Here is a 24,677-nt window from a genome sequence, read left to right on the forward strand (position 1 = left end):
GAAAAAGTGAACAGGATATGACTCCTGGAGCTAAAATCTTGTGTCCTGTTCAACTTGTGTGATCTGTCGTGCGTACCACAGAAGTTAGAGACAGCACCAGGTAAATCACGTATAATACTACACTGAGTACTGTTTGTATATTCCTTAATATGAGACTGGTTTTCGGAATATTTGTGTTTTTATCTTTGAATGTGATTTAAGATTGGGAAGGGGCAGAGTACCATTATTACAAGCCTTTACTTATAAAGCATATCTGTTCTTACATTTTCAATATTACAAAGAAACGAGAAGAAGCCGAATGTACGCAGTAGAATACGATCCTTGAGTAGTGTAGATTCATTGTATCATTATATCATGTTGTATCATTTGTTGTGACCTGTACTAAACCCAGTGGGTATGAATGTACAATAAAGGTCTTCATTCATTCATTCATTATAGAAAAGGGGTTTTAAACCCTTAAAAGTATGTTTTCGTTTAATTCTAGCCTACTGCTGTCCACATCATGTACACTTTGTGACTGTTATAGTTTTTAGATCGAACCCATGAAAGGTTGTGTATTTTCCCTTGTCAAGTCGACGGTTCTGTCACACCCTCAGGACATTTACCTTAAACAACCCCGTATCGAGGTCAGCACTGGGTGGGGAGTACTTGTGGAATCTATCCTGTTCTAGCTCCAATTGGCTCCGTAGGTAGCTGTGAAAATGTGATTATAAAAATTAATTCTAAAGACTAGTACTAAGTAGTAGGCAACCTCGCTGACCAACCCCAAACACATATGATCTTGTTCAGTTCTAAACCCACAGTGTGTGTATGTGTGTGTGTGTGTGTGTGTGTGTGTGTGTGTGTGTGTGTGTGTGTGTGGAGGGGGGGGGGGCGGTATTGCATGACCAGCTAGCTATATTGTGTGTGACAGGGACTTGAAAGGTTTATCATTGGCCTACTTACGGCTGGAACCTCATTGTGAACACCACAATAACAACACGTACAATTCGGAGGCCGCATTTCTCCATGAGATTTTCTGATTATGCAAATGACTTCTACATTTACACAATCTATTCTTCGCTACTCTAATCGATTACTGTGATAATTTAGACGAATTATGGCACTTTTGCATTGATTATGCAAATTTAAATAATTTGAATAACATGTATCTAATCATGTTCCACCTGCCACAACTGAAATATGAAATATGTAAGTCCTGCATGTAAGTCCTACATGGAAAGTACTGCAACTATAGATTTTCCTCATTCGATATGCAAATTAATTTACATAACCTACAATTCATTAGGCCACATCAAGTAAATTTTATGGATGAAATTCTATGCAGAGTGCAAAAATGATAAGATAGGTAAAAACAGCAAGATGACATTGTCAAGTTTTTCAAAATAGACACCATAAACACTGTAACAAGAATTGAAGTGACAAAGTATGGTGTCATCACAACCAACAAGGCATTCATTCCAGTATTCAAGAATAGTAGTAAAGGTAATACTACTGTGGAACACTGGTATCACTAACCATGTTTACAACTACACTCATGGCTTCCGTATTGGTGCCACTCATAACTATCAAATTGTAAGTTTCACTCCTGCAACTTCATTCAAGGCTATCTCTCTAGTGTCAATGCTACATACAATTACTTGGTTACAGCACAACCTATGTACACATTTTGGTCTATCTGAACATGCCTGAAGAAAAAAAAATGTTTTTTTTTTCTGGAATAAGGCGAAAAGTAATGAGCGCACGGATTTCATCCATAAAAATTACTCGCTACATATGGCTTTATGTACATCTCTGTCTATTTTACCTGCCTACCAAAAATCGTTGATATCCGTTGTTCCTTTGTTCGGTTATTGTCGTTGGAAAATTTTGACTAAAATACCCCTGCAGTTGCAGAGTAAGCTGCTAGGGGGGCAAACATAACCACTTCATTATATTACAGGCTACCTGTCACCAAAAAGCCAAGAACACACCATGTCTGGGTCAAAAGAAACAATAGACGAAAGTTGACCAAAATTAAGCTTGAATTACGTGTTCACAATACCCCATACCAGATATCATCACAATCCATCCAGACGGTCTTGAGTTATGGTGACTACAAACATTCGGATGCACAAACAGACACACACACAATCACAGACACACCGACACTCCCAAAATAACACTATTTCATGGAGTAACTATGTAAAAATGATAGATTTATGTTAATACTTTACGTTTGGGACTACATCTATAGGTAGCGACACCTATGCTGCAGTGCAATGTGAACCAGTCAGAATTGCCCTGACAGTCGGTCACCCAAACGTCTGTGGAATAAAGCAATAAGTTGTGTACAAAGGATATTGTTATTCAGTGACTTAATAACGTAATGAAACTATTCATGCATTCCTATTATCTTTAGGCATTTACAGCAGTGTGCAAAGTATACAGACGATTACTGTTGATTCATACCGTCTCGTTGTATATAAGGGTTGTATGACAATTATCTTTGTATCCAATATCTTTTTTGCTTGTCAACAGCTGGATATGATGGCGTGCCTGATGCAATATGCGCACGTGCTCGCAGTCGTCATCAGTGTGGTGTCTGCCCAGTCCTGTGCACCTCAATGTCGATGTGACGGTACGTTGCATAGTACTACCAGAAAAAAACCTACCAGTTGACATTCCTAATATGTGTTGGAGTAGCTAAACAAATCTTAGTATATTATGATACAATTTTAATATACACAGCAGTAAAGCCCTAATTTATAATTACCAACAAACTTTCGGTCAGTCCTCTGATACTTTTCAAGTTGTAATGACCCAAAGCCTATATCACACATCCAGACCAGAAGTGTGACATCGAGAAAGGGTCAAAGGTGATTGGAAGTCGGTTTCGGCCCCCGCCTTGATTGAGGTTCATTACAACTTGAAAAGGATCAGGGGATTGATCGAAAGCTTGTTGATTTATCTACAGTTAGATTTTCTAACGTTTCTAGTTGAACTCTGTATAGATTTCTTTACCAGTTAGCATACAAGTAATGATATGCAGTATTGTGATTACTCTACAAGCAGCGCGAGACATCAAAAACAGTTAAAAATAGAAAAACCCGATAAAATGCCTTAACACATTTAAAAAAAACTGCCTTGAGACTATTTTGATGACATTTGTCGGGTTTACATTCGCGTTTTGAGTCAAATTAGAGCCAACTCAGCGACTTCGACTCCAAAAACACGTGTGTAAGTCCAATCGTAGTCTTTCATGCTGAATATATTAAAAGTACAATTAAATTGAATCCAAGGTACCACCATGGACTGCAGCCACGGAGCTCTTCCAGGGTTCCCAGTAGATGTACTCATACCGTCTTCAACAGAAATCGTCGTGATGAGCGACAATCTGTTGACAAGAGTTAATCCAACTCCTGCCTTTCCAAACCTGCTGGAACTGAACCTGGAAGACAACTTCATCACTGAACTTACACCGACTTCTTTCCGTTTGCGACCAAATATCCAGATACTTCGTCTTGGAGGCAATAAGATCATTGATGTCACCAATTCTGCTTTCGATGGACTATCCCAACTGGTGAAACTGTATCTGAATCGTAACAACATCGAAACGATAGAAGCGTTTGGAAGTTTGTCTGGTCCAAGTAGTTTGGAGATGCTGGACTTACAGAAAAACAAACTCACGTCTATATCGATCGGCACGTTCACAGGGATCCCGCTGCTTACGGAGCTCAACCTGTCGTCTAACAACATCTCAAAGATAGAAGATGGGAGCTTTGGTCATTTTAAGAAGTTACGTGTCCTGTATCTGCATTCCAACCAAATCCTTCAGCTGACCAACGCGACATTCTTTGGTATGCCCTCCTTAAACCGTCTAACTTTGAGTAACAACAAGATACAGAATCTGCCAGATATGGCCTTCAAAGGTGCCGGGTCGCTGGAGTTTCTGGACCTGACATCTAACAGCATCCCCACAATCACCCAGGCAGCATTCTCCGGGTTGTTGAATCTTACTGCTCTGTCTCTTAGTTCAAATAATATCAGCACTATTGAGGACGGCGCGTTTCGAGATCTGATCAAACTACGCGAATTGTCTGTGTGGGACAATATGCTGCAGGAGATCTCAGCGTCAACTTTTGTAGGTCTTGCTCCGGAAGATAGAACAGACAACACTGGGCTAGAGGTGAGTATTCAGCGTTTGAGTATGATTTAATATCTCAACAATTGTATATAATTATATGGAACGTTTCCCTGCCCTGTACCCCCCCCCCCCCGTTTACTAGTTGACAAAGTTTTACCTCATCGAAAAGGTAAGTCGATTTAGTGAAATTTTTGCTTTTAGGTAATGTTTATTGTTTTTTGTTTACTGACTTCTTTAGTTGTTGACAGCTTATCTTGTGATTGAAATATGAATGTCAATCATGATGTACCTGAATTGAGGGCAAAAGAGAAGATACAGTATAGGTAAAGGATAACGTTGTTGCTTACATGCATATACTTACCGTACTCTGGTTTCTTAAAGGTGCTGTACCTCGCTGGCAATCGCCTCACAACTGTCACAAAGGACGATTTTGCCAGGCTCACAAAACTGACGTTTTTGACGCTTTTCGTAGGTCGAACGAATTTTTCCGTGATATTTTATTTCTCTGAAACGTTATTACATGTCACAACCCATCGCACGTAGGGAAAGAAAACAATGTGTTTCAAATTCTATATCAATTAATTACATACATGTATTATGTAGAAAACAAAGTTCACTAACATATAGCAAGACTAACATATAGCAAGTTCTTGTTGTTAAAGCACGATGAGACGGATAGAAAATAATTGATAGTCATTATCAATTACAAGAGTTGGAAACAAGCAATGTTAAACGGAAGTTGACCTTAATTCGTATATTTACTTCAATATTGAATTAATGTTAATGTATTCATCGCGCACTAGTTTTACCGTCGTTTTGCCCTGTAAACTGTCAAGACTTTATAAATAATACATGTCAAATATCTAATAGCCTATTACCTTTTGTAACTCATAAACAGCGCAACGATATTACAAGTGAGGGACTCGAAGATGGTTCATTCGCCAATCTTGGGAACCTTGTCTATCTAAGTCTTTACGCCAACCCACTGACCAACATTTCTTCAGCCACATTTGAAGGTACATAACTTATATATCATTCATTAGATTCATTACGAACGAAATTTGTCCTCAGTGACAATGACATAGCATAGTATTAGTGTAAGTTTAGAGACTTTAAAAAGGTAACCTGGAATCCAGTCTCTAAGTGGCACGGTCTACCGTAGTTAATGTAGGCTCTCTACGGGGCCAGTGCAGCTCTCAGCCGCCGGGGTAATAGCTAACACTCGGTAGGATTTTCACGCTGCAGGACTTTGCCCAGTGGGAGTTAATTCCGGCGCCGAGGACTGCAGACATTAGTATTTCCCCTTGTGGCCGGCAATTAATTCCCAATGGGCAAAGTCCTACATTTTGTCACTTTCAGGGCATTGTGAGGGCACGACCGGTACCGGGCTTCAGGCACAACCGGGGCTATACCCCCTACGGGCACCTGTCCAAATGTGTCACACCTTTGTAATAGCCACGGCTAGTTGGGTGGGTGACCTTGGATGCCAAACGATTGACTAAATAAATAAACAAATCAGAATGTGCATTATATGGTGCCAGTTAATTAGTGCTCATTATCATCCCGAAGTTCTTGTTGTAAGATTATATTTTCTCTCATATTTGGTCTCTATATAACATCATATTCGGTGTTCTCGGAACCACCTGTATTCAATGCTGGACATGCTGCGGTCGTATTTTCATAGGGTTGGTGTCACTGGAGTCATTGGGTCTTGGAAACAACCAGATTCAAAACTACCCACCGTTTGTTTTTGCCAACATGCCATCTCTAACAACCATCAACCTATCCAAGTAGGTATATATTGATCAGTACATGTTATAGACCATGTAAAATGTTAGAAAGAATACATGTGTGAAGCTCTAACCATGTTCCCTAGACAATTATAAAGAATATACATTTAAGAAACTGCCAAACTAAATTGAGTTGATTTTAGACAAGTATTGGTCAAGTTATCGAATTCCCTCGCAAAGCAATATAAATAAGAATGAAATCATCGGCAATAGAAATAAAAACAGAAAAAGATATAATCGAAAAAAAAGAATAAAAGAAAGAATAAAAGAAAGAAAAAGAAAGGAGGAACAAGATAAAGACAAAAAGAGAAAGAAAGTCAGAAAGAAAGAGAGAGAAAAAGAAAGAAAGAGCACTAAAACATTGTGTTTTTATGTGCATTAGCTTTAGATCCTTTAGCTTCACCTTGCATCCTGATACGTTCGGCAACCTAGCGGCACTCCGTAATCTTAATATTGCTGGTGTAACGAGCGTCTCGCCGGGTATGAATTTACAATTTATTGCTTTTTACTTTGTCTGTAGATATCCATCATTTCGAAATGGATCATATTCCAGTACAGGAAAACTAATGCAAAAATTATCTACCTATTTATACTTTGCAAAATTACGAATTTTTGCTTTGTTTTACGATTGAATATCTATTCTTGATTTGAGTATCCTGTTTTTTTTTTCAGTATACTTAACCTACGATAAGTTATGTTCTACCTTTAGGTGTGTTTCGGCACCTTCCTTGTCTCCAAGCAGTATGGATGGGGGGCTTGCTTACCTGCGATTGTGATATACTTGATCTAGTGACATGGCTGAATAGAACAGGTACATGCTTCCGTCAAATTAATTTTGCTTTCATGATAACATTTATTGCATTATGACCCCCCCCCCCAACCAAACCATCTTTAACATAAAGCAGACATTGTTACAGTCCCGTCGTGGACACATGTAAAGGGTGCAGGTTAGACTCCTGCTATTTCTCGCTATCTTTGACAACTAAGTACAGAACCTGCCGAACGTACTTTTGTTTCTCTTTTGTATACAGCTGTGACTGTTCGACCGTTTGAGACCTCGTCAAACCCTGTAGTCTGCTACAATCCAAGTCACTTGATGGGTGTGCCTCTCTTGAGCTTACGAGAGGAAGACTTGCGTATGACGTGCCCAGCGACAACCGAACCACCATCAACACAATCTACTGTTCAGATCTGGTAAGTATTTAAGAGCTGATGTCTGTAAAAACCAAGCAAAATCAGAAAAAGTTAGCCAAACTAAAAAAAAATCGATTTTCCTTAAATTTTGTGTGGTGGTAGGGCCTTGGTCCAAACCTACAAAAATGGCAAAGTTTTAGATCTGCGGTCACCGGTTGCCATGGCAACGGCCATGTTTCAAAATGGCGGATTTTCACCAAGGGAAGGCCTTGGTCGCGTCCAAAATAGGACTCCTTTGGACTCCTGTAGCCCCCAAAAATTAACAGATATTTTATTGGTTCTCGGATATGTTATTACCCATATTCTAATGAAAAATGATATATAGTGATGCTCAAAATGTTTTTGTAGTGAGGTGCAGCAGATGTTTGAAAATGATGTGTATTCGTGAATTTCCAAAATTGACAAAAATCAATTTTTTGAGCATTTTTATTGACCATTAGCTCATTTACAGGCAAATCAATTTGCTTGATTTTTGGCACATTTATTGTTTGAACCTTTGTATACATCATATGTAAAAAAAGTTTGGGACTTCCACGTATCGGACCGTGGTGGCCCAGAGAGTAAACCAATATTTCCATGTCAAGAAAATCGTAACCATAGAATTATTCCTGGAAAAACAGTCATAGCTTACCAAAAATGAATCTCAGTTTCATTTTATGTAGCAGAGGAACTTACCTATCACTTATAAAAGCAGGGTTGTTCTAGATTTTTTTTATAATTGCCTTTAAAATGATTTTATTTTTTTGGTCATTTTTAGACAAAAAATGTATATTTTGGCCCGCAACCAAATGACCTGAAATTTGGTATAGGAATGTCCTGGACATGTACACACATGGGATAACTGGTTTGCCATATAATAGAACAAAATGCTGAATTTTGTGACTTTTTGGGGCATTTTTGGCCCCCTACCCTGGTTTTACAACCAAATGCCCTGAAATTTGAAATAAGAATGCCCTGGACACATGCGCACATGGATTCCATAACCATTTTTGCGTACTGTTCAACAAAATGCTAAATTTTGTGATTTTTGTTAATTTTTTTCCCAAAAAAAAACGACATTTTTGGCTCCCCTACCCTGGTTTTACAACTAAATGACCTGGAATTCGGTATAGCAATGCCCTGAATATATGCGCACATGGATTGCATACAGTACAACAAAATGCTTAATTTTGAGATTTTTGCCATTTTGTTACCAAAATCATTTTTTTGCTCCTGTTCCCTGGTTTTTCAAGTAAATAACCGGTAACTAGAAAGGCCGACATTTGCTTGAGAGCAAATACAGCATATTTCAGCCATCTCCCTCCCCATGCAACAATAGGCTATTTCAAAATCACCCATTTGAAAAATCACTTTTACTAATGACGGTTTAACCCAAAAATGAGTCTTACAAAATTCCCCCGTTCAAGAATGGACTCCAGTGCACCCTATGTGAATTTGCACAATAGACCAGTCCAGAAATACTCCCACTGAAACCTTGGCCTTTTGAATAAGAAACCAAATCCAAAATTGAATTTAGCAAAAAAGGTCCCAGTGCATAAAAAGGTATGATAGACCAGTCTAAAAACACTTCCACTAAAATTGAATTTTGAATCATCACCCGTTCAAAACTGAATTTGAAAAAATCCCCCTTCCGTGTGCAAAAAATGGACTCTTCCATGTAAAGTAGAGCAGTCCAAAAATACATCCGCTAAAATAGGACTTTGACATAATCACTGAAGTCCAAAAAATGGATTAAAAAAAAGCCCCCTCTATGCAAGAATGGACTCTTCCAGAACACCCATGTAAAATTGCAAATTAGACCAGTCCAAAAATAACCCTACTGAAAGACTTTGACAAACTAGAAGTCACCAAAGTCCAAAATATGAATTTTGAAAAATCCCCCCGCCGTGCGAGAATAGACTCTTCTGTAAAAGTTTCATGCATACACATGTTGTCTTAATGTTGATTTGAACCGTTGAAAGAAAAATATTACCAATGAAAGCTTTGATTTTTAAAATTCATTACAGACTTTTACATGACTTTCCTCACTACACTCAGGTGGAAATGAGTACCTAGCTTCGGTTAGAGCCATCCACCAATAGAAATTTAAATGGATGTCCTGTGTTTGCCACACCTCGAGCACGTTCAAGAACTCCAATTATCGAAAAGAGTAGGGGTTCATTCTTAATGTGAGTGGATCAAAACCAACAGTCCTCTGGCCGCACCTTAGGCTAATTGTCGTATTGAGTTCACCAGAGGTAGCGCCGAATGACAGCCGTTCCCTCGCATTTCAGCCAGCGTAGAGAGAGTTGTCGACCCACGCAATAACATAACACATAACAACAATATCTTAATGGTTGATGAATACAAATGTGTTCTTTTCTATCATGCTGTCTCTCTCTAAACATGCGTACTGCTTCATCTTTTGTACAGCCCAACACCCTCTCCTACGACTGAAGCTACGACGGCTCCTCGTCTTGCCACAACTCCAAGGCCAACACCACCACTTCCCTCGTCCTTTAAAACTGCACAACCAGGAACCTGCCCCGGTCCACAGGACGTCACCATCCAAAACGTACAGGACTCTCGTACCGACATTCAGTGGTCTCACGGAGGTAAAGCCGTTAGTACGGACCTGACAGGATTCGTCATTCAGTACCAAATCTTTGGTCACCAGTCGTGGATGACAACACAAAAGATTCACTCGGATGGCCGTCACTTCACCATAAATGATCTCCTTCCTGACACTCCTTACCAAGTCTGTGTGGCCGTTCTCTGCAAGGATGAGCTGGTACAGCCAGGACTGGACCACTGCGTGTCATTTATAACGAAAAGCGCATCTCCTGTGACATCTCAGCTATCACAGGCAACAGTAGTAGGCTTGGCTGTTGGCATCCCGTCGTTGCTCATCATCCTAGGCCTTTTGGCAGCAATCTTCTGGAAGATGAGAGGGCGATCCGGATCCTCTTCAGAAGATGAGGCCGGTTACGTATTGCCTGAACGCCCTCACCGCCAGGTAATGTTGTTTGCAATTCAATGAGTGTCTTTCCTTTTCTTTTGTCTTCCTTTCTTTTCTTTTCTTTTTCTTCTCTTTTCCTTTTTTTCTTACTCTAGTACTGTCCAGTACACTATGAAGCCCCTTCCCCCCAAAAAGCTTTTGGCATCATTGTGAGTTGTTTTGAGAAGTACCAAAAGAAGCTCAGGATTCTTTGACTTTGACTTGACCTTTGACCTTGCGTATGGGTACTTACAGGAAGCGGATCAAAACACGGCTGGCTGTGCAGTTGATACTCAGGTGAATGAGTACCAAACCTCACCATTCTCCGGAGAGTCCACAACAGGCAGTATCACCAGCTCGTATCTGGACTTGGGCAGAGCTGCGGACATGCTGAACTCAACAGGTTTGTCTGTTGCTCCTTTTATTGTCTTTTTATCATAAATCCCTCTGGAGGAAAATAAACATGTATCCGCCACTCTTTCTAGAGTTCTCTACTAATACGATAATGTGAATGCAACTTTCTTCTAAAAATCACAAGTTGACATACTTATTATATAAATACTAACAACGCCTTGCGCATATCACACTATTTTCTATTAATAATATTTCAAATTGAGTTGATAATCGCTATAAATATTATCATGTCACAGGGGGCAGAACAGAGAGTTTGAAACTACGAAAGCTCAGTATCACAGATTCAAAAATATGTCGGTTATTACCAGTACCACAGCAGACAAGATGATTTGTTGCGCTTCTATTGTTTTGTGTGTATGTCAACAATTTGAGCTTGAGAAACTGAAGAAAGATCCGTATGATATGTGTCACATGGGTACTTGTCAATCGTTTATTATGTCCCTAGCGGTTCTCCATGGTACTGCAGCTTGTGGTTTTTAAAATCTGGGCATGTTTCAGTTTTGATTTTTTGGTAGTAGAAGAGATATTAAAGGTATTTCGTTATTTACCTTTTTCATATTCTATTCTAGATGCAGACCATGATCACTATCCACCAGCTCCTGTCCCACGCCAGGACCCAACTGTCTCCTCAAGCTCATTCAACAACACTGCGTACGCCCCTGACAGTATGAACGACAATATCTATACTACAGTCGACGACGACGCACTTGAAGACGGAGCAGATGCTAATATGTCATCTACAGAGGACGACGTTTACATCCATGTCATCGGTTAGTCCAGGACATTGTTGAGGTTAAGGCCAAGTTGTTTGATTATATGGATGACATCTTTGGGTAATCCCAAAATGATGTAAGCTTGCGAGTAAAAGATAAGTTTGGCAAAAAAAGTTCACTTTATTATGAAATTTGAGGGGTCAGAATTTTTGAACAAATGACTATACATCCAGAGTATGGTATACCAAGTATTAATTTTTTTTTACCTTGGAATTCATTTTATCATTTTATGACATCTAACGCATACATTTGCTAATTTTGCAGCTGTTTTGTACGATTGGTCATTTATGGTTGAATTTTTTAATGGAAACTGCTGACAATTGTTTACCCCCGCGGATGCCATTATTATATATAATCAAATCAACGTGGCCGAACAAGGCAGCAGACATTGATCGTAGTGAAGAATTTTGTTAAAAACACATGTATTTGTGGATATCAAGATGGTGGACGGTAGTTTTGAATTGTAATAAGGCCATGTTGATTTGATTATATGGATGACATGCGCTCTCGCACCAATTTTCGGCCATTTCCAACAAAAAAAAAGTTTGGACCACACAGTAAATTGTGCAAAGCAGCTGTAAAATGAGCACAAATATTCCGTAGATTGAAAAAAAGTATCAGAAAATCGATAACTGATGCCATAGAATGCCAAAATAAATCTCAAAAGTCAAAGAATAAAATGTGAAAGGACAGAAAGAAAAAAAGTATTTTTGGTAGGGGTTTGTACATGTACCAGTAAATTCAGGATAGGTCCCGTTCAGGTGGACGTGAACCTGGACCTGATTGTCTGTGGAAACTTGAGAACTGATAATACTCAAAACAATGGTAATTGGTCAATTTTGCTACAAAGGAATCTATTTGGTGGATCATTGGACTACCACTGGCATTTTAAAATCCCATCTTCATGTAATAAAGGCTAGCTGTCTCTGTACCTGCCTGTAGAAACTTGGTACAAGTGACTATAACTTCTACTCACTTCGCTATTGTCTTCTTGGCCCGGTAAGACCCCAAACACCCGCCGACATAGTGTGTCCATTTTGCAATTAGCGAACCCCGTTCGTCTGATTTTTTTTCAGGTCTGTTTATTTCAGATTGGTCCAAGAAGAAAAAAAATGTATTGCACCCGTATGATGTACTGGTCTCAACATCTAACTGTTGGTATACTATACTATGTGTTTGTAGTCCTATATGCAACCTTCCTGGCCACATTGATTTCATACTGAAGCCAACTTTTTTTTGGCCAAACTTTTTTTTTTTCGCTCGCTCGCATCAATTTTGGAGTTCCCAGAGGATGTCATCCATATAATCAAATCAACATGGCCTAAATGGAAAAAAATATTGCTGTTTAAAGCCACCGTTTGTCGACTTGTTTACCCCTCCCCCCAAATACCCCAGTTCTTAAAGCAATGGATATAGGTTACCTTGCGGATAAAGGTCAACTGGCGTTGCTCAAGCCCACGAGCAGGAATTATTTTCTCAGAGACCACATTTCTACGAATACGAATCCAAGCAAATTTCGTAAATTTGCATATCGACAACGAAATGCATGTATTTTCTTTAAATGACTTTGTTCTCTCTATTTTTGAGGTTGATACTTAAAATAGCAATGAAAGTCTGATTGAAAATGTTTTACGGGCGTCGATGAAGTAGTTTTTTTGGGGGAAATCTTAATATTTTCCAACAATGACTTCAACCATTTGCGCAGTTTTAAGTTGGAATATCATAGATATACTACGTTACATATTAGCTATTTAAGGAAGTCTTTTTGATGATCTGTTTATGACAGATATCGATACCCAGAGGTAGGAAGTCACCGTATCACGCCAATCTTTTTTTTTTCAAGATTTTAATGTGTATCATACAGAGAGAGAGAGAGAGAGAGAGAGAGAGAGAGAGAGAGAGAGACTATATCGAGTTTATATCAATCAAAGGCCTAGCTGCCATCCGTCCTTACTGTGTTTGCGCTTGTCAGCCGTCGCCAACCAATCACACCGTCGCCTGCGGTCAAGAGGAAACGTGATTGGCTGGAGACTTTTCCTCTAACAATTGGATGGGAGCATTTCATTGGCTGACGGCTGGCAAGTGCTAACGAATCGTGAAGGACGGATGGCAGATCAGTACACGTTATCGGCGAGTCTGACATAAGAGGATGCTATTAGTATGTATGTATATATATATATCACCCAGCGTTGGAAGTCTATGATAACGGTGCGCTGAATCTACAATTTCTTATGATAGTAATTATACTGACTAAGATATGGAAGATAAGGTTATTTCCCTGATGTACACCTCATTGCAATTTACGTGTTGTTAATGATAGATTCCTTAGTCGAAGCTACAACATTTTACGCGTTATAAGTATAATGTTATACTAACTATAGTACATTTATGATAAATTCCATAGTCGAAGCTGCAACATTTTACGCGTTCTAAGTGTAAGGTTATACTAACCATAGTACGCTTATGATAAATTCCATAGTCGGAGCTACAACATTTTACGCGTTATAAGTACACGGTTATACTAACCATACTACACTGATTATAAATTCCTCACTCGAAGCTACAACATCTTACGCGTTATAAGTATAATGTTATACTAACCATAATACACTACATGAATTCCTTAGTCGAAGCTACAATGTGCATCATACACACACATGTATCACCAATGTTTTACACGTATTAGTCATTACTTTAATTATAGCGCAAATGGCTTGGGTTTTCTGATATTGCCATTCTAAACTTAATGGATATGATGTTAAAATTGCTGTTTTGACCTTAAACTTGTAATCAATGACAACAGAAGGGTTCTTGACAAAATAGAGATTAAATGATCTGTAATACATTTCTATGCTTTTTAACACTTATTACCGATAACAATTTTTATGTTGAATAAAGTTATGATATACGGCAATATGTATCGTGTATTTCCTTATATTTGCAGTACTACTATTGTTAGTCAGTCTATACACATATATAAGCTACGCAAAAAAAGCAAAAATCACGATAAAAAATATAATCAGCAATATATCTATAAAATAACTAGACAAGTCAACTTCTCTAGCTTCGTAACAGACTCTACGGGGCGGGCTTTACTTGGATTAGGGGGGGGGGGGGGCTTACATTGTGCTTTTTTTGGGTAGTATATCAGTTCTGACTGTAATTAGATTTTAATTAGACAGAAATCAAAACACGCTTTCATCATCATTATTATCCATCGGTATTCACCACTTTATAACTCCATTATTAACCAGTTCTACGTCTTGAAGTGAGTTGCCGTCGACTGTACTATAGATGTTGTCGTTCATACTTTCACGGAGCGTACGCAGGGTTCTTGAATGAGCTTGAAGAGAATGTTGGGTTCTGACTCAAACCAGGAATGGATGCATAGTGACCATCGTCTGTTCCTAGAATTGGATATGAAAAAAGTACATTAGAAACATCTACACACACCCCAATAAAACTGAAACACGAGATATCAAAGCCAGTAGTTCTACTAGAGTACCACGGAGAACCGCTAGGGTCAGTATTAACGAACTTGTTTTGGCCACGTGACAACTATCAAATGGATCTTTCCTTAACTTCTCAAGCTCAAACTGTGAGCAAATATAGAAAACCACAAAGGCGCAGAAACATTATGTTGTTGCCTCAGGTTATAAACTTAGTGTTATGTCCTCTGTGACATTTCAATCTTGTCGTTAGGTTTATCAAACTTGATTGCTTCTATCTTGAAATTTTAGATAACGATTATCAATGGAAGCAATGGAAAATAGTGTGATATGTGCGAGGCGTTGCTGTTACTTATAAGTTTGACGACTTGTGATTTTTTAGAAAAAAAAGTTGCATATACGCTATAGCATTAATTGAGAACTCTTAGAAAGAGTAGCGGATACATGTAGTCAAGTCATTCCATTAATGGAAAATTGTGATAAACAAACAGACAAAAAACAACAACATACGTACCTGTTGAGTTCAGCATGTCCGCATCTTTGCCGAAGTCCTGATACGAGTCGTTGGTAAAACCGCCAGCTGCGTGCTCATCTGAGGTTTGGTACTCATTTCCCTGATAACCAACTGCACCGCCAGTGCTGGTTTGATCCTGTAGGAAAAGACGGAAACTCGTTAGTAATGCATGTAAGACGTCGACGATCTCAGAGATTCGCGATTCACGGCTCTAATTTTGAACATGCATGGTCCAAGATGAAGCCTCCTAGGACGTAAACAAACATGTCTGAAAATTCACTACAATATAATGATTAGAATTATAAAACAGATATGGCAGAGAGAATCCTGAGCTTCCGTTTATACTTTTTATTTCAAAATCCACTCTCCATGAGGTCATAAGCTTTCAGGGGGTGTCTTCATAGTGTATGGGACAGTTAAAGTTTATGTATTACACAGAAAAGGAAATTCACTAATTTCAAAAAATGCAAACGACATTACCTGGCGGTAAGGGCGTTCAGGTGTGTAACCGGCGTCATGATCCGAAGAGGATCGCCCTCTCATCTTCCAGAAGACTGCTGCCAAAAGGCCTAGGATAATGAGCAAGGAGGGGATGCCAACGGCCAAGCCTACTATTGTTGTCTGTGATAGCTGAGATGTCGCAGAAGATGGGCTTTTCGTTGTAAATGACACACAGTGGTCCAGTCCTGGCTGTATCAGCTCATCCTTGCAGAGAACGGCCACACAGGCTTGGTAGGGCGTGTCAGGAAGGAGATCATTTATGGTGAAGTAACGGCCACGCGAGTGAATCTCTTGTGTTGTCATCCACGACTGGTGACCAAAGATTTGGTACTGAATGGCGAATCCTGTCAGGTCCGTACTAACGGCTTTACCTCCGTGAGACCACTGAATGTCGGTACGAGATTCCTGTACGTTTTGGATGGTGACGTCCTGTGGGCCGGGGCAGGTTCCTGGTTGTGCAGTTTTAAAGGACGAGGGAAGGGGTGTTGTTGGTTTCGGAGTTGTGGCAAGAGAAGACGTCATAACTTCAGTCGTAGGAGAGGGTGTTGGGCTATAAAAAAGATGAAACAGCACATGTGTTTAGAGAAAAACATCAATCATGACAGAAGAGAGCACATTAGCATTCATAGTCTTCACCCATTAACTTAAAGATTCTGTCTTATTGGGTGGGCCGACTACTCTCCCTATGCTGGCTGAATTGAGAGGAGTTTATTATAGGCGGGGCTAAATTGCAAGGGTTTGGAGCGGATGTCATTCGGCGCTAACTCATGTGACCTTAGTGCGGCCAGACGACGTTAGGATTTGAACCACCAAGAGGAGCCAATACGTTTTCGGTAAGTGTGTTGGGTTCTTTAACGATCTCGAGGTGTGTTTCCCAAAACATAGGGGAGCATAGGGCGATCATTTCAATTCCTATTCTTGGGATAGCTCTAATTAGTAACCGAAGCTAGGTACTTATTACCGCCTGAGTGAAGTGAGCCACGCACAATATCGGTGGCCTATGAACGGATTTGAACCCTGGTCCTTTGGGCTACAGACCGAGTACCCTACTGTTACGACACGCAACCACACGTATCTTACACACATTTCTCATTCCATAGAATAGTTTAAACCTCAAAGCTGTCATTGGTAATAATTCCCCATAAATGATTCTAATCAACGTTAGGACCACATGTATATGCATGAAATCATTCATGTGTGCCAATGCTTATCATTTGTTTTGAGACTCATAAATAACAAAGCTTAAGGATGCATGAAGTCTCCACAGTTTGTAAACCTACCAGATCTGAACAGTAGATTGCGTTGTTGTGGGTTCGGATGTCGCTGGGCACGTCATACGCAAGTCTTCCTCTCGTAGGTTCATGACTGGTACTCCCCTCAGGTGACTTGGATTGTGGCGCGCGCAAGCTACAGGGTTGGGCGAGGTATCAAACGGTCGAACAGTCACGGCTGTATACAAAAGAGACAGAAAAGCGCGTTCAGCAGGTTCTGTACTTAGTTGTCAATACTGCAATAAATGTTATCATATCCAAAAATATATTGAACTGAAGCATGTACCTGTCCTATTCAGCCATGTCGCTAGATCAAGTATATCACAGTCGCAGGTAAGCAAGCCCCCCATCCACACAGTTTGGAGACAAGGAAGGTGTCGAAACACACCTAAAGGTAAAACATAACTTATCGTAGGTAAAGCATACTAAAAAAATCAGGATGCTCCAATAACAACTATACTTTCAAAGCTATAACAAGAAACAATTGGCTAAGTACAACGTTAAAGATAGATAATCTTTGCATTAGTTTTCCTGTACTTGTCTATGCTGATATCGTTCCATCTATCTATTTATCTCTCCATCTGTATCTCTATCTCTATGAGTATATGTTTATATAGAGAGATGGAACACACACACACACACATATATATATATATATTAAGAGAGAGAGAGAGGGGGGGGGGATGTTAAATTAATGCCTGAAACTGTAAAGGTTTTTACAGACAAATGTACAGAAATGAATTGTAACTTCATACCCGGCCAGACGCTCGTTACACCAGCAATATTCAGATGACGGAGTGCCGCTAGGTTGCCGAACGTATCAGGATGCAAGGTGAATCTGGTGGAGCCATAGCTACATGCATATAAAACATAATGTTTATATTATATGATCTCAGTGTATTGACGTAGGTACCAATGTTTTCTTTCTTTCTTTCTTTCTTTCTTTCTTTCTTTCTTTTTTTCTTTCTTTCTTTCTTTCTTTCTTTCTTTCTTTCTTTCTTTCTTTCTTTCTTTCTTTCTTTCTTTCTTTCTTTCTTTCTTTCTTTCTTTCTTTCTTTCTTTCTTTCTTTCTTTCTTTCTTCAGTCAACCCAAAAGTATGCTGCAAGTACCTGTCTAAGTCAAATCAATTTAGTTTAGCGGTTTATCAAATGGATAATGTATATGCATGATAATTGTCTAAGGAACTTAGCTGATAGATATGTACATACCTGGATAGGTTGATGGTTGTTAGAGATGGCATGTTGGCAAAAGCAAACGGTGGGTAGTTTCGAATCTGATTGTTTCCAAGACCCAATGACTCCAGAGACACCAACCCTATGAAAATATGACCACAGCATGTCGAGAATAGGATACATAGGTGTCGCTGCCTACAGATGCGGTCAGAAAAGTACTTATGCAAATACTTTTGCGTTTCTGACCGCATCTATTTGCAGCGACACCTATCCTGCAATACAATGTGAACCAGCCATAATTGTCATGATGAAGTTTGCAGTCACAGAAACGTCGGTGAAAATCAAATAAAACAAATATAGTGCATGATAACTCGCATCAGATCAGCAAGATAACAGTTAGCCTATCAACTAAAACTAAACAGGATAGATTGATTTTGTAATTAGACAAAGTCAATTCTACAGATACACTGGACCAAGAACCCCGAATGTGAGGCTAAAGAGACCAAATGTGAGAGAATGTACACTCTCACCCTCAAGAAGAATGATAATGAGCGGTCCCTATAATGCTGTTGTCACATTTGCACGGGTGCCCGTAGGGCTAGAGGGTGTAACCCCGATCGGACTCGAAGCAAAAGATTTGTCCCGGTGCCCAAATCGTGCCCTAAACATACCCCGGTAGCCGCAGGGTGTCCCAAGAGGTCAAGTAGGGGTCACGCCCGAAAGTAAAAAAAAAGCCCGTGAAATGCACGGGAGTATCCCTTTTCCAATCCAAAGCATTAGCATAGTTGTAGTAGGGTTTCACGTACTCTTTTACAAAAACAGCACCAAAACGTCAACGTTGTGATTGTCATTTTGCAAAGTGGTAGGACCAGTCTTCGTTTTCAAGGCCGATACAAGGGATGATTGCGGTCAAAGGTTATCCTGCGAGAACAAATTGTACTATCTATGGATACCTGAAAAAATGGAAAATCTAAGTTGTCAGTCATTTCTAAGGTGTCAATTTTAAAAGAAGCATACCCAACACATGTACTCAGGCCAGCAGAACTCGAGAGGCTGATAGATTGTGGGTAGGTCTTGACTTGGCAAGACAAACTTCAGGGTCTATATGAGGACTTAGGTAGGTATGCTACATGAAACGTTTTACCTTTAACAAATCTATCCTGTTGCTTGACTACTTACTTGCGTATCTTATCACATGGATGTCGAAGCCTCATTAACGCAACAAGTTGTTCAATTTGTCATACAGTAGAACTCGTTGAATTGCACTCTCCATTTGCCAGTACATTTTGTGCAATTATCCAGATGATGCAACAAAGCGAAGTTTTTCAGCTTGGCCGCATCACTTCGGGACTTTGGGATTCCGTGCAATTAACAGAAGTGTGCATTTATCTGCTATGCAATTAACTGGCTTCTACTGTGCTCCCATGTTTTCATAGATGTCTCTGAACAAGAACTGAGTATGCTATGCTACATCATCGTCTCCGAGGACAAATACTGTTTGTTGTAGATGTAATGAATGATGTATAAGCTATGTACCTTCAAATGTGGCTGCAGAAATGTTGGTCAAGGAGTTGGCGTAAAGACTTAGATAGACAAGGTTCCCAAGATTGGCGAATGAACCATCTTCGAGTCCCTCATTGGTAATATCGTTGCGCTGTTTATGAGTTGCAAGAGGTAATAGTCCATTAGCAAATTTGCTTTTAACTGATAGATAATTTGTAACAAACTATATATGAAATAATTCAGGCTGTGAAACACATTGTTTTTTCTCTGTATGTGATGGTCTGTGACATGCAATAAAGTTTCAGAGCAACAAAGTTTCACAGAATAATAAGAAAAATAATTTGTTCGACTTACGAATAGCGTCAAAAACGTCAGTTTTGTGAGCCTGGCAAAATCATCCTTCCTGATGGTGGTGAGGCGATTGCCAGCGAGGTACAGCACCTTTAAGAGACCAGAGTACGGTAAGTATATGCACGTAAATAACCACTTTATCCTATAGCTATACTGTTTCTTTTTCTTTTCCAACCTCATCAATCATGATTAACGTTAACGTTATAATGACATTACCCAAAAGCAAATATTTGACTAAACTGACTCCAATTTCGATGAGGTTAAACACAGTCAACTCATTAACAGGGGGGGGGGGGGGTAGCTGCAGGGCAAACGTTCTGTATAATCATATACAAATGTTGAGGAGTTTAATCATACGCAAATGTTGAATGCTCACCTCCAGACCTGTGTTGTCTGTTCTATCTTCAGGAGCAAGACCTACAAAAGTTGCCGCTGAGATGTCTAGCAGCTTATTGTCCCACAAGGACAATGAGTTTAGTTTGACCAGATCTCGAAACGCGCCGTCCTCAACAGAGCTGATGTTATTTGTACTAAGAGACAGAGCAGTAAGATTCAACAACCCAGAGAATGTTAACTGGGTAATTGTGGAGATGCTGTTAGATGTCAGGTCCAGAAACTCCAGCGATCCGGCACTATTGAAGGCCATATCTGGCAGATTCTGTATCTTGTTATTACTCAAAGTTAGACGGGTTAAGGAGAACATACCAAAGAATGTCGCGTTGGTCAGTTTAAGGATTTGGTTGGAATTCAGATACAGGACACGTAACTTCTTGAGACGACCAAAGCTCCCATCCTCTATCTTCGAGATGTTGTTAGACGACAGGTTGAGCTCCGTAAGCAGCGGGATCCCTGTGAACGTGCCGATCGATATAGACGTGAGTTTGTTTCTCTGTAAGTCCAGCATCTCCAAACTACTTGGACCAGACAAACTTCCAAACGCTTCTATCGTTTCGATGTTGTTACGATTCAGATACAGTTTCACGAGTTGGGATAGTCCATCGAAAGCAGAATTGGAGACATCAATGATCTTATTGCCTCCAAGACGAAGGATCTGAAGATTTGGTCGCAATCGGAAAGAAGTCGGTGTCAGTTCAGTGATGAAGTTGTCTTCCAGGTTCAGTTCCAGCAGGTTTGGAATGGCAGGAGTTGGAGGAACTCTTGTCATCAGATTGTCGTTCATCAATAAGATTTTTGTTGACGACGGTATGAGTAGATCTGTTGGGAACGCTGGAAGAGCTCCGTGACTGCAGTCCATGGTGGTACCTTGGATTCAATTCAATTGCACATTTAATATATTCAGCATGACAGATTATGATTGGATTTACACACGTGTTTTGGAGTCGACTCCAGGTCGCTTAACCGGCTCGGATACGACTCAAAAAGCGCATGTAAATCCGACAAGTTCCATCACAATACTGCATATACTATTATGCTAATTGCTTAAGACATTTACCCAGAGTTCAAGTAAAAGCGTTAGGAAACCAAAGTGTACTTTAAGAAATTTGAAGGGTGACAGTAAAACATTCCCAAAGTTTACAAACAACTACGTTCAGAGATAGTAGAGGACAACGCTGACAAAATTAGTTTTGTTAGTTTTAATCTACAAAGATTTGTTTAGCCAGACACGTATCAAGAATGTCATCTAGTAGTTTTATATGCAATGTACCTTCACATCGGCATTGAGTTGCACAGGACTGGGCAGACACCACACTGATGACAACTGCGAGCACGTGCGCACATTGCATCAGACAAGACGCCAACCTGCACGCCATCATGTCCAGCTGTTGACAAAAAAAGATATTGGATACAAACTTGAATATATTTCATACAGGCCATATATGCAACAAGGCGGTGTGAATCAACACTAATAGTTTATGGTTTGCGTACTTTTTAGATTATAGGAATAGCGTTAATACAGATAGCTTGTGATTTAAAATAGTGGTTATGTCTGGCCCCCTAGCAGCTACCTTTGGAACAGCAGGGGTACTATTGTAAAACGAAGGAAACGGGACATTTAATATGTTTTTAGTATTCAGGAAACATAGACAGAGGTGTACATAAGGCCATAGAAAGTAAATTTTATGGTAAAATTGTAAGTAAATTTGATATCAACCAATCTAAGCCTAATTTCAGAAAAAAAACAATAATTTGTTTTCTTCTTCGGAGATATTTTGATAGACCAAAATCCGTAAATAGGTTGTGTTGTAACACAATAATGAAATGTAGAATTGACACTAGAGAGATAGTCTTGATTGTAGTTGCAGGAGTGAAACATGCTGACACCAATATGGAAGGCATGAGTGTAGTTGCCAACATGGTTAGTGATACCAGTCTACCACACTAGTGTCACTTTTACTGCACCTTTTAGATACACGAATAAATGGTTGTGATGCCATACTTTGTCACTTGAATTCTTGTTATAACATTACGGTGTCTCTTTTGGAAAAACAAAAATTTTCATCTTGTTTTTTATCCATTTTGTTTGCCCTATCTCATTATTTTTGCAGTCTGTAAAAGATGTCATGCATGCAGTTTACTTGCTGTGGCCTAATGAATTGCAAATTGACCTTTCCCCGGCCTTCTCCAGACCTTAGTTGTGGTGCCTGTGGGTTTAGACCTGGGCAAGGTCATTTGAGTTTTGGAGTCGGTCGGCGTGATTGTCCGCTAGTCTTTGAAATTATTTTTATAGCTACGAACCATTAAGAGTCAGAACAGGATTAATCCCACGCTACTCCCTACCAAAAACTGACCTTGATGTGTGAGTGTGTGTGTGTGTGGGGGGGGGGGGGTAGGAGTAAGTCATATTTATGACAGGGGCTTAGAACAGAAAACCTTCCATGGTTTAAATATGAAACTATAGCTGTCACTAGGTATACGTGATATGGGCGACAGTAGTCTAGAATTCAACGAAAAAATACTTAATAAACCCTTCTCTTGCGTTTGTAATGTCATATGACCCTTCACAACCTTAATTAAATTACATTCAACATCAAATATACAACACAAATATCAAGTTCCTAGAACCTGTTTGACCTTGAAGACCAGTACTCACAATACTATTATACGTCTTACCTGGCACTGTCTCCAACTTCTGTATTACACAGGTTACATACGACAGATCACACGAGTTGTACAAGATACAAGTTTTTTAGGAGTCATTTCCTGAATTAGTCTGGTCAAGCGGACAAAGTTGTTTGGCAAGTTCTGATGCAACCAATGCCCCCCTCCCACTTTTTAATCCAAGTTGTGTATATTTAGTGCACTTTTAGAAATATGTGGAAAGGATAGGTTATCTGTTAGATTATTCTTTCTTTTATTACTTCATATCATGGTACTGTTGAAAGTTCAATATACGGGATACTAAAGGACTCTCATACTGTAGTATGGGAATTTGAAGTGCCTCCCAGCTAAACACATCGGAGTTGCACCAACTATAGCAGTCGCCAGGTATGCATGAAATGGGCAACACCAATCTAGAATAAAACGAAAAAAATACTTAATAATCCCGTCTCTTGTGTTCGTAATGGCCACAATCTTAAATTACATTTAGCATCAAAGATACAACACAAATAATATTACTAGAACCTGCTTGACCTCGAAGACCATATAACAGTATTCACAATAATAGTATACGTCTTACCTGGCACTGTCACCAAGTTCTGAGTTCTGTATTACACGGGTTAAATACGACAGATCACACGAGTTGTACAAGACACAAGTTTTTTTATTTTATCGTCAGGAGTCATTTCCTGAATTAGTCTGGTCAAGCGGACAAAGTTGTTTGGCAAGTTCTGATGCAAACAATGCCCCCCTCCCACTTTTAATCCAAGTGGCGTATACTTAGTGCACTTTTGAAAATATGTGGAAAGGATCGGTTATCTGCAAAATTATTCTTTCTTGTATTACTTCATATCATGACACTGTTGAAAGTTGAATATACCGGATACTAAAAGACTCTCATACTGCACTGTAGTGTGCGAATCTGAAGCGCCTCCCAGCTAAACACATCGGAGTTGCACCAACTATAGCAGTCAATAGGCATACATGTGCATGATATGGGCAACACCAATCTAGAATTAAACGAATAAAAATTTAAAAATAAACCCGTCTCTTGTGTTCGTAATGGTCATCTGACCCTTCACAATCTTAAATTACATTCAACATCAAAGATACAACATTTCCTGAATTAGTCCAATCAAGGGGACAAAGTTGTTTGGCAAGTTCTGATGCAACCAATGCCCCCCTCCCACCTTCTAATACAAGCTGTGTATACGTAGTGCACTTCAATTAAATGTGGTTATTTTCCTTTTAGAAGTATGACATGTGGAAAAGAAAAGTTATCAGTAGAATTATTATTCATTTATTTATTTATTTACGGCCTACAAAACATGTCTGGAAAATGCATAACAACCGACGGAGGCTGAGTGGATATGTACCGTATTCATTTTGATTGATGAATGGCCTTGCAACTCCGACGTACGTAGCTAGGAGGCGCACTCTAAAGTTTGAGAGTCTCAATTGGTTAATCTTAGTATCTCGTATATTCAACTTTCAACCGTGTCATGATATGAAGGAATACAAAACTTTTGCAGATAACCTGCCCTTTGCTCATGAGATACTAGTATTTCTAAAAAGAAAATT

The 24,677-nt window shown here is 39.5% G+C and overlaps 2 protein-coding genes across 3 annotated transcripts in view; one reads left to right on the plus strand and one right to left on the minus strand.

Moving 5' to 3' along the window:
* Positions 1–2,544: 2,544 nt before the first annotated feature.
* The window catches only part of LOC118408105 (insulin-like growth factor-binding protein complex acid labile subunit), a 36,613-nt gene continuing 14,480 nt past the window's right edge, over positions 2,545–24,677 (plus strand). The window contains exons 1-10 of the mRNA XM_035808726.1: positions 2,545–2,620; positions 3,282–4,168; positions 4,508–4,594; positions 5,025–5,142; positions 5,811–5,916; positions 6,299–6,396; positions 6,626–6,727; positions 6,948–7,110; positions 9,523–10,105; positions 10,343–10,490. Coding sequence (XP_035664619.1) covers positions 3,290–4,168; positions 4,508–4,594; positions 5,025–5,142; positions 5,811–5,916; positions 6,299–6,396; positions 6,626–6,727; positions 6,948–7,110; positions 9,523–10,105; positions 10,343–10,490 — 2,284 coding nt within the window. The 5' untranslated portion in view covers positions 2,545–2,620; positions 3,282–3,289. The remainder of the gene's footprint in view (positions 2,621–3,281; positions 4,169–4,507; positions 4,595–5,024; positions 5,143–5,810; positions 5,917–6,298; positions 6,397–6,625; positions 6,728–6,947; positions 7,111–9,522; positions 10,106–10,342; positions 10,491–24,677) is intronic.
* LOC118408106 (leucine-rich repeats and immunoglobulin-like domains protein 1) lies at positions 14,531–23,771 on the minus strand. 2 transcript variants are annotated; one of them, XM_035808728.1, is made up of 12 exons: positions 23,677–23,771; positions 21,703–21,817; positions 20,413–21,299; positions 20,040–20,126; positions 19,719–19,836; positions 18,219–18,324; positions 17,765–17,862; positions 17,296–17,397; positions 17,019–17,187; positions 15,718–16,288; positions 15,238–15,373; positions 14,531–14,681 (listed from the first exon to the last, which is right to left on the minus strand). In XM_035808728.1, exons 2-12 carry the CDS (start codon positions 21,809–21,811, stop codon positions 14,587–14,589), a joined length of 2,478 nt encoding a protein of 825 aa, XP_035664621.1. In that variant the 5' UTR covers positions 21,812–21,817; positions 23,677–23,771; the 3' UTR covers positions 14,531–14,586. The 2 variants fall into 2 exon arrangements, with proteins under 2 accessions (XP_035664621.1, XP_035664620.1); XM_035808727.1 differs by lacking the exon at positions 23,677–23,771 and adding an exon at positions 23,109–23,434.

The sequence above is a fragment of the Branchiostoma floridae genome, unplaced genomic scaffold (assembly GCF_000003815.2).
Source record: "Branchiostoma floridae strain S238N-H82 unplaced genomic scaffold, Bfl_VNyyK Sc7u5tJ_1557, whole genome shotgun sequence".
Lineage (NCBI taxonomy): Eukaryota > Metazoa > Chordata > Leptocardii > Amphioxiformes > Branchiostomatidae > Branchiostoma > Branchiostoma floridae.

Coding starts and splice junctions, on each gene's coding strand:
- LOC118408106 (XM_035808728.1), bottom strand. CDS start 21,811: ATGATGGCGTGCAGGTTGGCGTCTTGTCTGATGCAATGTGCGCACGTG. Junction 19,837..20,039: donor TGACGTTTTTGACGCTATTC/GTAAGTCGAACA, acceptor ACTCATAAACAG/CGCAACGATATTACCAATGA. Junction 14,682..15,237: donor GGACATGCTGAACTCAACAG/GTACGTATGTTG, acceptor ATCCAATTCTAG/GAACAGACGATGGTCACTAT.